Genomic DNA, 14,853 nt, shown 5'->3' with positions numbered 1-14,853 from the left:
GACTGTTTGCGCCGCCGGCCGACTCTGGCAGCGCGGTGACTGTTTGTCTGCAGCAGTGTGTGATGGACTGGCTGCGGCGACACTGATTTCCCGGGGGATTCTGCGGCGCACTAATCAGTTTAATGTCGCGCCCGTACGTGTCCGATGGAGGCGCGGCGCGTCACTCGCCGTCAGCGCAAACTGACGCTGATCGGAAGCCCTGAAGCTGCCGACCTATCACGGCACATCATATCGGATTCACAGAACACACACACACATAGTGACAGTGGAGGGAATTGGACGGGCGCGGCGGCGCACAGACTCGGCCGACCCCGCGAGATGGTCTTATAAAGTTACTGCATGGGAGCAACGGCGGCCCATCCTGGGCGGACCAGCCTCATGTTAGAGCAGTGTGGCCAGTGAAGGGTAAACAAGAGCTGGCTCATGGCTGGTAGAGCGTCCCGGGAATAGGCTGCAGTCGGAGAGGCTCCATAATAGTCGGAGAGTTGCAGTCGGCGAGGCTCCATAATAGTCGGAGAGCTGCCGTCGGGGAGACTCCAGACATCTGGGTCAGACCAAGGTCAGCTGTTCCTGGAAAGGCTCTGAGACTGAGAATGACTTTGACTAGACTGGAGAAAGATGCGATTACCTCTGGTGTATTATCAGATCAATTTTTTAGTTAGTACCGCGTTTTCGACACCGTACACCAAAATAAATAGCACCATCGTAGGGGAGAGTGGGGCAATGGCGACACCATAAGCATTTTGCTCAATAGCTTAGCTATTTGAAGCTATTTTATGGTGATTTTGACTGTGGTTATAGCCAAAGGAATAGGCTTTCAGATAGCACCCAGTTTTAGTATCTCAGATCACTTATGACAGATTCAGAGCCTACGCGAAAATGTGGTGTAAAATGGAGGTGCAAAAAAGCGAGGGGTAATGCCGGCCACTAAGTGCAATAGCTTATAGCACAAAAAGTCGAAATATCGTCACTGGTATTCATCCTTACACCGTTCTTTCGATGGAAATTTAAGTGAGAATTAAGGAACGACAACTGTATTCAGCAGTTAACAGTACACTGCACTGCAACACAACACTGCACTCGCTGCAACACAACAGCGCGGCGCCAACAGAGCAGCAAACTAACACAACCGTAAACACAGCAAGCAAACTAACACAGCTGTAAACTGTCAAACACAGCAACCCGCAACGTTGAGCTTTAACGACAGAAGTCACAAACAAAACCGCGTGGAGTCATTCCGGACACGTGTCCGGTATTACCCCGAGGTCAGCTTTATTTTAAGAAAGCAGGCAGCAGTCAAAGGCATTGCGCCGCAAACGCCTCACATCCAGCAGTCGCCTAAAAAAGGCTTAATTGAAGGTCATTGCAAAGCAGCACTTCTGAAAATGCGTTAACACATTTCACAGTCAGCAAATAGATGCAACAAAAATCAAAAATCAGATACGAAAAACACATTTAACGCTATAAAAATGAAAATAATGGAGCTACCGTGACAAACTTGCACCACGTGCTAGAATGGCGCTCAACTGAAATGTAAACAACATCAGCTGATTAGTGATGGACAAAGTACTCACTAGAGATGGGTGGCCGGCATTACCCACCGACCCCCACCAAACACGATTTGGCAGCACTGTAATGACGTCTGCTGGGCGTGAAGTTTTCCCTTCACCATAGGGTTTACACACAAACTGGTTAAAGTTTGAGCCAGGATATACTAGTCTAAAAATGCAAAAAACGAACAAATTTTGGCATCAATAGATTCAGTATTTCATCGTGAGCCTCAAACCGTCCATCATTTGGCCTCAAAGGAGGTAAAAATTGTTCAAAATCGAAGTTGAAAAGATGCTTTCTGAGCACATAAGCTGGTAGCAATCACGTGACCTGCTATAAGCAGCTTATCGATAATTTACAAACATAATTATTAATATGCTGCTTTAAACAACATTAATCATACATTTTGAGCTTTCAGTACTTTAAATAAGGTCAAAACATCGCAAAACACAAAAGTTAATACAATAGTCACGTGGGTGTCAGGAAATGTCACAGGTGCGTCAAATTTGTGACTGGGGCTTTACTTTCAAACATCGGATCTACCTGTTTCTTATAGGTATCTTGTTACCCACCGTCCGCCATTGCCCCACTCTCCCCTATTCCTGAGCTCAAACTGCATCTCACACATATTTTTTTAATTTCTTCAAAAGTTTGACCTCTTTTACCTGAAAGTGACCTGACCTCAGCTGAACTCAGCTGAAGCTGGCCTCAAATGACAAAGACGACACTGTTTTCGAAACCTGAAGTGGACCATATAACACGTGTCACATGAACATTGACCAGTGCATGACATAAAATTCCGTGACCTAGGATGACCTGACCTTGACCTGACAAATTCGAAGTACCTACAAAGTTAGGTACCCTCAGGGTATCTTAGGCATATATCAACGAAAGTGTAAAAAATGAGCCTGATCGTACTTGCAAGCCGGCAGTCAGAGCCCAGATTGTGAAGAAGCCAAAATCCTGATAGTTTTTACTTTAACCTGACCTGTGACGTCATCGGTGACTTCGAGGTCAATGAAATTGGGTTCCCTCGAAAATTTGTCTGATAGGGATATCAGAAGCTGTTTGAATTTTGACATTCAGCCCAGTCGTTTTGGAGATAAGAGCCCCCTCCCCCAGTCACCCGCGTTATGGAAATACCCCAGTCATGCACGGGTCAATAATCGTTATGTGTTCTCAATTAAAATCACCAACGAGCGAATCCGGCCTGACCAGTGACCAGTCACTTATTGTCGGTGGCGTGTGTGAACAACATTGTTGAACGGTTTCTCCTCGTATCCGAGCTCTTTATCACACTGACACACTGGCCCGATGCGATATTGATTCTCAGGTACGGTCGTGGCGTCACTGGGTAGCCGCTACCGAGTTGTGAGCGGCCTGCCATACCACCCGAGAGGTCAGCGGCGGCCTGCAGCGGGCCCGAGCGAGTGCCGTCAGCGGGCGGCCGACGGTCGACACCGCGCTGGGAGCGGCCACCCACCGCTCCGGGGACGTCAGAGGTCAGCAGAGGCCCTCTGCGCCGGCCGAGCGCCGCGCCGCGATGGGCTCCACCGCCGGTACCGGCTCCGGTCAGGACGGGGCGGGTAGGGGCGCCGAGCAGGGGCCCGTCCAGCCGCCGGCCCCGGATGTGCTGGCCAGACAGCGGCGCACCGCTCCCAGCGGCGAGCAGGCCACACCGCGCGCCGGCTGGCAGGAGCGGCTGGCGCCTCTGGCGCAGGAGGAGCGCATGACGCCGCTGCAGACGCCAGACAAGTGCGGCCAGAGCCCGTCCGGCTCACTTCCCGCCGGGCGGTGGCCGAAGAAGTTCGAGGGCGACTTCGACGAGCTGCTGAACCTGGTTGGTGACTTCGGACGCTTTCAGTGGCGACTGTTCCTGCTGTTGCAGCTCCCGTTCTTCTTCCTCGCCTTTAACTACTTCGGTCAGATCTGGCTGACCCTGGAGCCGGACCACTGGTGCCGCGTGCCGGCGCTGGAGGCGCGCGGCTGGACGCAGCAGCAGATCCGCAACCTCAGCTCACCGCTGGAGACGCGCAGCACCGGCGTCAAGCACTCCCAGTGCCGGATGTACGACGTCGACTTCGGCACGGTCGACCCGGACTCGTGGGCGCCGGCCAACGACACGCCGACGGTGGCGTGTCGGCACGGCTGGGCCTACGACTTCTCGCTCATCTACCCGACCATCGTCTCCGACAACGACTGGGTGTGCGACCAGGCCTGGAAGCCCACGCTGGCCTACAGCGCCTTCTTCGCCGGCTCGATGGTGGGCACGGTGGGCTTCAGCCACCTCTCGGACCGCGTCGGCCGGCTGCCCGTGCTCGTGCTCTCCAACATCGTCTGCGGCGTGGCCGGGTTCGCCTGCGCGTTCGTCTCGTCGCTGCCGGTGTTCGCCTCGCTGCGCTTCGTCGCCGGCCTGGCCAACAACCAGATGACGACGCAGGCGATCGTGCTGATGTCGGAGTTTGTCGGTCCGCGGCACCGCGCCATGGTGGTGAACGTGCCGCTGGCCACCTCCCTCTGCGGCGGCATGGTGATCATGCCGTGGATCGCGCGCCTGCTCTACCACTGGACCTATGTGGCGATGGCGTTCTCGGCGCCGATGCTGCTGACGCTGCTCTACTACCTGCTCGGCGTGCCCGAGTCGTGCCGCTGGCTGCAGCACGTCGGACGCGTCGACGCCGCCGTGCGCGAGATGCGCGCCATCGCCAAGGAGAACGGCCGAGACGTGCCCGACGAGGTGTTCGAGAGCTTCACGGTGGCCGCCAAGCGGCACCACGACCTGGAGGAGTCGCAGCCGCGGCCGTCGCTGCTGGACGCGCTGCGGCTGCCGCGGCTGCGCCTGCGCCTGCTCACCATCACCGTGGCCACCATGGCCACGCTGCTGGCGTTCGACCTGATCGCGCGCAGCACCGAGCTCGACCTGGACGTCTACACGTCGCAGTCGCTGCTGGGGCTGACCGAGGCGCCGGCCGACCTCTTCACCTGGCTGCTGCTGGAGACGCTCGGCCGCCGCTGGAGCATGTGCGGCTCCATGGTGACCGCCTCCGGCCTGGCGCTGGGCTTGTCGTCGCTGCTGCGCGAGGGCGGCCGGCCGATCGCCTCCACCACGGTGGCGTTCTTGTGCCGCTGCAGCGTCACCGTCGGCTTCAACGTGCTCTGGTCGCAGCACATGGAGCTGGTGCCGACCGTGATCCGCGGCCGCGCCTGCGGCGTCGCCAACGTGGCCGGCCACGCGTGCGTGATGCTCAGTCCGGTGGTGCTGTCGCTGGCGCGCGTCGATCGCGGCCTGCCGGCGCTCGTGCTGGCCGCCGTGGCGCTGCTGGGCGGCCTGGTGACCAGCACGCTGCCCGAGACGTCGCACCGGCCGCTGCCCGACACGCTGGAGCAGGGCGACGCGTTCGGCCACGATCAGCGCTTCTTCCAGTGCTTCTGGTACAACCCGTGCGACGGCGGTGCTGAGGGGAAGGCCGCCGATCGGGAGATGTACGGCTGTGACAACGCGGCGGCGGCTGTGGAGGAGTGAGGGACCCTCCTGGGACCCTCCTGGGACCCTACAGGGACCCTCCTGGGACCCTACAGGGACCCTCCTGGGACCCTCCAGGCAGGGACCGACTGACGCTGCGGCGATCTGGAGGAACGGTGACCGGGACCGTCGTGCCTGGAGGAATTGGTCGCCGGCGCGCCGCGGCACCGGCGCAGCCAGGTGGTTGTGACATCCGTGAGAGCTTGGACTGTACTCGACCAGGGGTTTTGACAGGAATGTTTATCATGAGTGAATGTTTTGTGTCATTGCCGTGCGAGCCTCGAACAAAGTTTGTTGATAATCATAAAGTTCTTCCTACGATTTTTAGATCGGTTTTCATTTTGCTTATAGGTAAGCATTTAACAGATTTTGTGTAAGACGGCGGCTGGGTCAAGATCAGGTGTTCCATTCCAAATAGTAGAAATGAAAATTGTTTGCTTAGCATTTATATGTCTTCATATGTTTGAATATCTCGTCATCTATCGGTCCGATCCATTGACATGTCCTGCTGCTAGCATGGAATGGTGTTCCCATCGGTTACATGTACGTTTACTACATTTAAAAGTTCGTGATCAGTTATGTCCCGCTAACATCTGTCAGGAAGGTGACCATTAATGTCACGATCATTGCACCCTTATCCACATGCATATCATGCATAAAGTTACGTACATAGGATACGCTGGGTCCTTTTCAATTCACACTCGTATCACCTATGAATCATGTTCTCCCATCGTTCAGTGTTTAATGCTACGGTATGGCTGTAAAACATTTGATACTTGTTCGAAATAAAGTTTTCGCATCTGGCAATAAAAGGAAAGGATGAAAAGGGTTACATTCCAGCCCGGATATACCTACACCGGCTTGGGTCGTTCAGCTGCTGTAATGACATCACAGTGGAACCAGCGACAGATGCCTAGATGTGCTGTGCCGGCCCAACTAACCTGCAGACTTCCATATCGACCGGTGACAGTCAATAGTAGACTGCCGGCCGGCCCAACTGCGTGACTTGACGACTGCAGCAAAGGTCAGCAAGGGTCGCAGTTTCACAGGTAACGGAGGACGCGGCTACTCATTGCTCACTAGTCACTGGGGCGATAAACGAGGGATTTGTATTTGATCATCCTAATCACAAAAAACCCTAAAGGACCCTCGCTGCTAATAACTTCAAGTTTCGAATGTTTCACGCAGCTTCAGTTTCAGGCGAATAAAACAAAAACTACTGGGTCTACTTTACACGTGGCGTGGCTCTTGTTAGACGAAAGTAGAGTTCACTAATTTGAGTACCTAAAGATAGCCTTAAAAAGATGGATAGCCTTAATTTTCAGCCTACAATATTACCTGTAGGTAATATTATTATATTAGGTAGGAACTTACCATCGCGTGATCCCTGGCCCGCCGCCCGGCGAGGATGAATGTCCCGCGCCGTCCGACCACTCGGAGACGGCGCCTGCAGCGGCCAGTTGCCCCCCAGCCCTCCGACTAGTCAGGAGGGGGGGGGGAGGGGGGCGAACACGGTCCCCGTGGCGGCGACAGCATTGCGCCATCTCCGCCCATGAGCCCCGCTATCTCTGTACACGGCCACTCCCAGGGGCCAGCGCTCGGCAGCCTGGACCGAGGGGTACCGGGACCGCGTGCTGCACGGCCGCGGTCAATATCCACCCGGCGCCCATTGACACGCCCGACCACCAATGTATGGCCTGCAAGGACGGCCTCGCCGCTATAATTCATCATCACCTAGCTCCTAGTCGATGCGAACCCGCGCCCCGTAGGGCTATCGGCGGACCCTACCATCCGTAGGGGGGGGGGGGGGGGCGTTTCGCCCCGCCGTCCCCCCTAAGATCTCGGAAAGTTACCGGCTAATTTTCAAAATTCAAACAGCACTCGATAGCCCCACTTTGTGACCCCATTTCATTGACCTCAGCCCAACCGATGACGTCACATAACTTGGACAAAAAAGTATCGATCTCAAATTTCGTATGTATAGAGAAGACGGTAGAGCCTATCATATATTCCGATGTTTTCGAAATTCGGAAAGCTTGTGATTTTTGGCTATTGTATAAAAAAAGAACTTTTGGGGGGTCAAAATAAAAAAAATAAAAATCCGAGATAGCTGTTTGTAGCCCTGTTAATTTTACACCCTTTATGTCCAGAATATTTTCTGTATCTTCAAAGCCGTAGGCCTCGCAGCTTTTTCCGCGAAACCTTGTTTGGGTCGAACATGGCAGAGCATGACGTCATTTGTGGCCAACCTTAGCCTCTGGAAAAATGTTAGTCACAATGTGTAAAATTGATGCCCGGAGGGGCCCGGACAGATCGGTCTTCAATGATAAAACAACAAATGGCACAGAAGTAACATGTTAATTATATTATAACACATATAACAGTCATTCAGGTATTACTTTGGTAACGCAGGCTGCGGAACAGCGCTGTCTTTTCTCGACTGGGAGACATCACATCCCCTCCGCATACACTCGAACGGTTCAGTAACGACTTATATAATTATAACCAGCACTTTCTGATCGATCACACGGCTGCAAAAGTGCGCTGCTGTCCGCGACATAAAGGAATCATGCGCGGCGTCTCCTCTGAGCCATCCCGTGCTGCAAGTGGACCACAAAATCGTACCAAACACCATAACACGGTCAGTGGTCACTGGTCACCGTCCGCCCCTCATGGGGCGCCTGGCAGCGGGCGGATCCACCGCTGTATCAGCAATACGGCTGATCCGCGGGACATTCAGATGTCGCTGCAGATCACGGTGCGCACCGAACTATGCCGTGTGACAGCGCCGGATCAGCTACAACAATGCATACATAGCAACCTATTGACTACCTCTCGACAGCGACGACAGCGTAGCATTATCACTTCTCGTTCACACAGACCAACCGCTCGGCCAGAAAGCGTCGAATGGCAATTCATACTAACTTACAGTTTCGTATAATCAATTCTCATCGTCGGACAGCACCGAATCACCAGTTTACGCCGACCTACAGTACCGAACCACCATTCAACATCCGCCTTCATTGCCGAATCACTCGTTCACACCGACTACCTCTTTGCAGCCCAACAGCACAGTAACAACGGCACGACCATCTGAACTGCTCACAAGCAGGAGCTGCATCAAATGTCCGGGTACGGCTATACACTCAGTCCTAAAGCGTATTGTCTCATGAAAACCATAGGGGAAGTTGGGGGAACGCCGAATACTTTTTTTCTGACGCCCGTAGCAGTAGACAACATAAGCTGTTCTTGTTGGCGTCATTCGAGAGGCCAGTCTTTTGTCTTTCAAACAAACCAGGCGCATTTGATGAATTCGCATACCGTTAAGCGCAAAAACTAAAAATATCAAAGAACTGACTTTTTCGGCGTTGCCCCGGACTGCGGGGAAAGCCGAAAATGGGATAAATGATCTACGAGGAATGCCGACATTGATGTTTTGCCAATTTATCTCAAAGTTTATCCAAAATTCATCAAAGCTGACCCGCGTTTTAACCCTCGCCCGTATAGGGGGGGGGGGGGGTCGAACGGACCCCCCCCATGGTTTTTCGCAAATAACTCGCGTAAAAAGCGGCCGATCGCGACGAAACTTTCAGTACCCTCGCGTTAATCAATTTTACACCTACTCTGAAAATTTCATGACCCTGACCCCAATGACCTTTGACCTGTGACCTACTTTTCGAGACCATGTTTGGCCGGAATCGCGATTCGGCGTATGTCGGCTCGCATTAGCCGCGCGTTTGCAGTCTTTCCGTGGTTTCAAGCGTTCAAACATGTGATATGATGTTGCCCCCATGCGTTAGGGTGGGTGTCAAGGTCACCTGAAGGTCAGGTCAGGTCATTGACCTTTGCTGACCTCGGTACACTTTTTCGAGTTTTACATGTTTCTAGGCCAGTTTTTCCTGCTGAATTCGAATTTAGCAACCATTTGAACATTTACGAAGTAGTTTTGGTGCCTTCGTAACATGTTACGAAGCTGTCAGAGGCGGTTGACACCTACTAGGAATACCCGGCAGGACCCCTACTGGTTGACCTAACCTGACCTGACCCGACCTGGACTAAATGCATGAAGACATCATCTGTGATCAAAACTAACATGATAATCGTGATCAGCACCCCGAAAACCCCGTAGCAGCCACACTTTACGACGTTCTAACAGGTCCCGATTTTCCCGACTTTTGGGTCATTGACCTGACCTGCAAGGTCAACCAATGACCTAGGACCTTAAAATTAGGTATCATCGGCTTCCTCTCGTCACGGGCAATACGCTCGTTTTTTCCGCAAAGCTCTAGCTCGATCAGGGGCGAAACGGCAAGGGGGGGGGTCCAACGGACCCCCCCCCCTTATACGTTCGCGGCTGGAAAAACACCAATACGGGCGAGGGTTAAGAGCTTGAGGACGCTTGGTGCACACTGGAAGTTATAATTGTGTGATATAATAAGAAAATGCCAGGTAAATCATTCCTTATAGGTAACAGGCCGTTGTGCCGGCTGAAAGTGTAATTTGTTTGACTTAAAATACGCGTTGCTATTCTACAGCAGTAAAGTCCACGTAGCGTGCTTTAACGTGCGTAATTGCACGTTTTCGGCATTACCCCAGCCAGCCATACTTTCATTTGAAGGCCCATAACTTTTAAACGTGCTGTATAAATTTCAAATAGGCAGCACACTTATGCAAAGACATGCTGAAGATTACTTGACCGAATTGGCCAGACAAACGGTAGCATAATGAGTAAGAAATGCAGCTTCAAAGGCGCATGTAGTACAAGGGAAACGTTCCTTGAAAACGCTTTTGGCGCCCTCACAGCCGAAGTATTCCAAATGACGACTCGTAACAAACATGCGATAACTGTAGTCACTTAAACTTCAGAGCATCACTGAGACGTGGCATCCATGTCGTACGGTTTTAGAAATATCTCGAATTTCGGCTTTGCCCCAACTCCGGCATTGCCCCAACTTCCCCTAACCTTCTCTCTATTAACGCGCCTGTTAAATAAGGAAGAATGCGTAAGAACCTTGCCCCATTTACCAAACAGCCCCTCGAACTAGTGAAGTGTGCCGCGATTATCTCGCCTCTGACCCTTCTCCTCCCCTTCCCCCATCCCATTTCCAATGGCCCCGTATAGGTATAATCTGCTGAATAGGCCCCTGTCAATAAGATTTGCTGCACCTGCAATAGAGGATGGCCATTATTGACTGGTGGTAAATGGGGAGTGAATTCCTCGCCTTTACGTTTATGTAGGTATGCTGATGTCAGCTCAAGTGCCATGCCTGAAGCCCGTGAGCGTAGCGTGTTTGTTTTGTCGAGTCATTAGCCCGCGCTGTAACGATGTGTATCGGCGCTGCGTGTCCCGATGGTAACAGAAAAAGGTCGTCAGAAATCGTGAAATGACCAGCAATTTTCAAGTATTTTCTGGACACGCTAGCAAAAGTCAGCATAGGTCAGATGTTCCCGGTTTTGGTGATTCCGGACGAGCTGGTTCATAGCTCGTCAACAACGCGAGAGCAATTTATATTATCTTTACAAGGTTTAGCACATAAGGCCCTGTTGCTTTTGAAAGCTGTTTTGTTTTTAGGATCTTTGATTTGGCCTCAGGTTATAGTTGGAATGGAGGAACACCCAACACCCCAAATATATTTTAGGGAAAACATCTCTTTTACGATTTCCGAGTAACCCCTTAGAGTTTAACGAGACCCGATCAGGGTCTGTTAGGTCCAGTTATAAAATATGTATAGCATTTGGATATGATTCACTATGGCCAATTATAACGTTATTTGGTTACACCAATAAAAAAAGACCATACGTTCCTTATAGGTTAGCAGCTTTCATGCATTCAGTTGCCACAACGATAACATAAAACTAAAAAAACATATATAAAAACAGTCCCTTCGCCGTTGAAACGTGCCTATCAGTTAACCCTCGCCCGTAAACGGCGATCTGCCACCTTCGCCCATGCAGGGGGGGGGGGTTGGTGCGACCCCCCCCCCCTTGGCGTTTGAAAACGGAGCGTCGTAGAGCTTAGCGGAAAAGACCAACGGATTGCTCTCGCCGAGATCTCGCGATTGGTGGTATATTTTTTGGTCCTAGGTCAACATTTGACCTACTTTTGACCGGTCAAAGGTCAAATTTTCGGAAAAAATAGACTTTTTTTCAACTTTCTGCGGCGATTGCGGCAAAACGGTGGGAGATATCGACTTGAAACCTTCACTATCGTGTTCCTTGATCAATTCTCTATCGTTTGGTATGTATTTCGTTTCCCTAGCTCTAAAAATGGCGCGTTGGGAGCGCCGGAAGTCGGCAAGGTCACAGTCGGCGGCAGAAATTCGAAAAATCAAAATTTAAATTTTTGAAATCTGATTGTATTTTTGGATTTGGAAGGTGCATTTGCTCCCTATAGAAGCTAATATTGCTGCATATTCCCATTGAGGTGACAAGAATTAGCAAAATAGTGGTTCGGGCGCTTTTCAAAAATAGTACCGGACGCTGTTCCTCTTGTGACGTCATAGCTCCGTGACCTGACCTGACCCGGTCAAGTTTCTTATACCATATGATAGCCAATACTTGCCCCAACATGCATGGGAAGTTTCATCACGATCCATCAACCGATGTCCGTACCACCGGCAGGAAACCTCGGGCGTTGGCACTCAGTTTGTGAAAATCCGGCCGGAGGTTGTTCCCTTTGTGACGTCATAACTCCGTGACCTGACATGACCCGGTCAAATTTTTTTTTATCAAAAGATGCGCAAGGTTTGCCCCATAAGGTACCCAAAATTTGGCGGCGCTGCGCGCCGCCGTTTTTTGCACTATTTCCGAAAAACCTCAGGGGGGGGGGGTTGCACCAACCCCCCCCCCCTACATGGGCGAGGGTTAATAACTAAAACGGGTACATTCGCTTTGTAAATCAAATGTAAAAGTGTGCGATGGCAATAAGCCAAAGCAACTGCAAACCAGAGACAACAAATTGGATGGCAGCATCGTTAACATCACCTAACAGGTTATGGCACCCTCGAAGCTGTCTTTCGTCCGGCAAATTCAGCACTTTCGGGCACAATAGGATGTTTTCTGTTTCAAACCTGTAAATGAAAGGCACTCGTCCTTCATTGAAGCTCCTCATGAAGTCTACACTCCGCTCCTCTCGAGTGCACCCGGCTGAAGTCTACACTCCGCTTTCCTCGAGTGCACCGGGCTGAAGTCTACACTCCGCTTTCCTCGAGTGCACCGGGCTGAAGTCTACACTCCGCTTTCCTCGAGTGCACCGGGCTGAAGTCTACACTCCGCTCCTCTCGAGTGCACCCGGCTGAAGTCTACACTCCGCTTTCCTCGAGTGCACCCGGCTCTCGTCTCCGCCTCAGACTGCCGGCCAGTTCAGTCTCTCGGTCTGTGCCGGTCTCTGCGCCGGTCTCTGTCTATCTGAGGTCTATCTCCGCCGCCGCCTGAGGCGCCCGCTCAGCCGCCGTCTGCGCCGGCCGCTGGCCTCCCCCCTCTGTCTGCGCCGGCCGCTGGCCTCCCGCCGCTGCCTCACACGGAACGCGTCCAGCGCCGGCACGCTGTTCAGCAGCTGCGAGCCCAGCGCGTCCTGCAGCCCGGGCGCGTACTGGTTCAGGTTGTTGAAGATGTGCAGGAACTCGCTGTCGCCGGGCCGGGTGTTGACGGGACACTGCGGGTAGAGCCGGGCGCAGTCCTGCCGAGAGCCGGCAGTGCTGCCGTCCAGAGCCGCCGTGGTGAACGGCGAGAACGCGCTCGGCTGGGCCAGCGTGGTCAGCATCCTGGGGAAGTCAGGGGCGGCGTGGTCAGCATCCTGGGGGAGTCAGGGAGGCGGTCAGCATCCTGAGGGAATCAGGGGCGGGGGTCAGCATCCTGGGGGAATCAGGGGCGGGGTGGTCAGTTTCCTGGAGGTTCAGAATGGCAGAGCAGAGGTCAGAGGGGTGGATCAGCATTCTGGGGGTCGCAGAAGGGCCAGGTGGGACCTTGGCAGGGAGGCTGCCGGGAACCGGAGCGCGGAGTGAGTGAAAGGAACGGCAACTAGGGGTTAGTATTAGTTAGTAGCAGCTCATAATGTCTCAACAGTGTAAGAGATGGACTGGACAAATCAGCGTAACAAATACATATAAATACTATGTAATTGTAGCTGTAGTATGATGAAGTTCTGACAGCACGTTGCACAGTTAAAGGGACCCTCCCACCTTAACATTAGATTTGAGTTCAGATAGCCAAAATGGGGTCCCTGGCTCACAATTACCGGTTTCGGCACTCACAACATCGAGAAATGCCTTAAATCGGAAATATTGAATTTCAAAATTGCAGCATTTTGATTCAGAGGGGCTAATGCATAGGAATACCCCTCTGAATGTGTGACGTCAGCGCAGATATCTAACGATTTTTAAATGTTTGACTAAAACGTTTTGTAGCACGCGGTGGTATATGCTGCTTTGCGCGCAACAAATGCCGCACTTTCAAATAAAGTCGCTAGGAACAGCGGAGATCCGAAAAAGTAAACAAAAGTAAAAGTCTAATATCTTGAAAACCGGTGAATATTTTTCGATGAAATTTGGTAGATATTCGTTTTTGCTCTTTCTGAACCGAGCGACATCACTTTCATGCCAATTCATTAACTTTTTTGAAGGTGGGAGGGTCCCTTTAAATAACGACTAATGCCTCTAACCAATATAAGGACAGTCGCAAAACTTTCCGAATAAGAAAAGGTTATTAAGAAAAGCTTATAAAAAATTATACTATAATTTTTTATACTCTTGCTAATGTCCACCCTCTTGGATATGTCTAATTGTCGATATGTTCCTGCTTATATAAAAATCCATTAGGTAGGTATGCATAAAAACAACGTTTAAACAAAGCATGCAAGTGTTCTATACGGCACACGCCCTTGACAGTTGTTCGGTTTGTGGGTTTGTAGATAGCTGGTTCAAATATCCGTGAATGTCGGCAGCCGGTCCGTGGCTGTAGTAGACGGTTTATCCGCGACCGTCCGTCACTGTCGAATGTCGATACTGATAGACGGTCCGTGGCTACTGGCTGTAGAAGTTTGTCCGTGACTGTCCGTCACTGTCGAGTGTCGAATGTCGATACTGATAGACGGTCCGTGGCTGTAGAAGTTTGTCCGTGACTGTCTGTCAGAGTCAGTAGCCGGTTGGATTATCCGCGTGTGTCAGTGCCGACGGTCGGTAGCCGTCTGACGGTCGGTAGCCGTCCAACGGTCGGTACCCGGTGCGACTGTCCGTCACTATCGGCAGCTGGTCTGTCCGTCACTGTCGGTGACTGTCGGTACCCGGTCCGAATGTCCGTCACTGTCGATAAATGGTCCGACTGTCTGTAGCCGGCAGCCGACGGTCACTGTCGTCACAGAACAGGTCCAGCTCTGCCACGTGTCGTCCCTCGTCAGTCACCTGGTATAAAGATCATGGTCAAGAAAGAACACCACAAGGCCAGGCAAGTTCTCGATAATCGTGGGAATCAGCCTTCCCTACAAATTACCATATATTTTCCTTTTCGACATCAGTAGGTACCTACCTATTCGTTCAGATTTGCTGTTTCAGGACGCAAACAAGTGTAAGGCTAAATAAGGCTTAGGTAAACCCTTGTAAAAGTTCAGTAGACACTTCTGGCAGCTAGTTATCTAACAAGTGCGTTTAGGATGTTGAGCTTTTCATCCCTACCTTAGGAAGCCGCTGATGATCGGCACGGTCCTCTTCTTCCGCCTCCTCTCGGGAAACCGTATCCGCCCGGTAGAGGGCGGTCGGGTCGCCTGGCGCAGCGTGCGCCGGCCG

General features: G+C 52.0%; 2 protein-coding genes across 2 annotated transcripts in view; one reads left to right on the top strand and one right to left on the bottom strand.

Annotated features, from left to right (window-relative positions):
• Window positions 1–3,094: 3,094 nt before the first annotated feature.
• LOC122370216 (solute carrier family 22 member 3-like) lies at window positions 3,095–5,074 on the top strand. The gene has a single exon (XM_043345630.1). It carries the CDS (start codon window positions 3,095–3,097, stop codon window positions 5,072–5,074), a length of 1,980 nt encoding a protein of 659 aa, XP_043201565.1.
• Window positions 5,075–11,942: 6,868 nt separating this feature from the next.
• The window catches only part of LOC122370207 (nascent polypeptide-associated complex subunit alpha, muscle-specific form-like), a 40,367-nt gene continuing 37,456 nt past the window's right edge, over window positions 11,943–14,853 (bottom strand). Inside the window, exons 4-5 of the mRNA XM_043345607.1 lie at window positions 14,743–14,853; window positions 11,943–12,837 (exon numbers count right to left, since the gene is read on the bottom strand). The exon at window positions 14,743–14,853 is cut by the window's right edge and continues 1,167 nt beyond it. Coding sequence (XP_043201542.1) covers window positions 12,489–12,837; window positions 14,743–14,853 — 460 coding nt within the window. The 3' untranslated portion in view covers window positions 11,943–12,488. The remainder of the gene's footprint in view (window positions 12,838–14,742) is intronic.

Source organism: Amphibalanus amphitrite, unplaced genomic scaffold, assembly GCF_019059575.1.
Source record: "Amphibalanus amphitrite isolate SeventyFive unplaced genomic scaffold, NRLGWU_Aamphi_draft 001109F_arrow, whole genome shotgun sequence".
Lineage (NCBI taxonomy): Eukaryota > Metazoa > Arthropoda > Thecostraca > Balanomorpha > Balanidae > Amphibalanus > Amphibalanus amphitrite.
The sequence above is the reverse complement of the archived record's forward strand: the minus strand, read 5'-3'. Positions and strand labels throughout refer to the sequence as shown.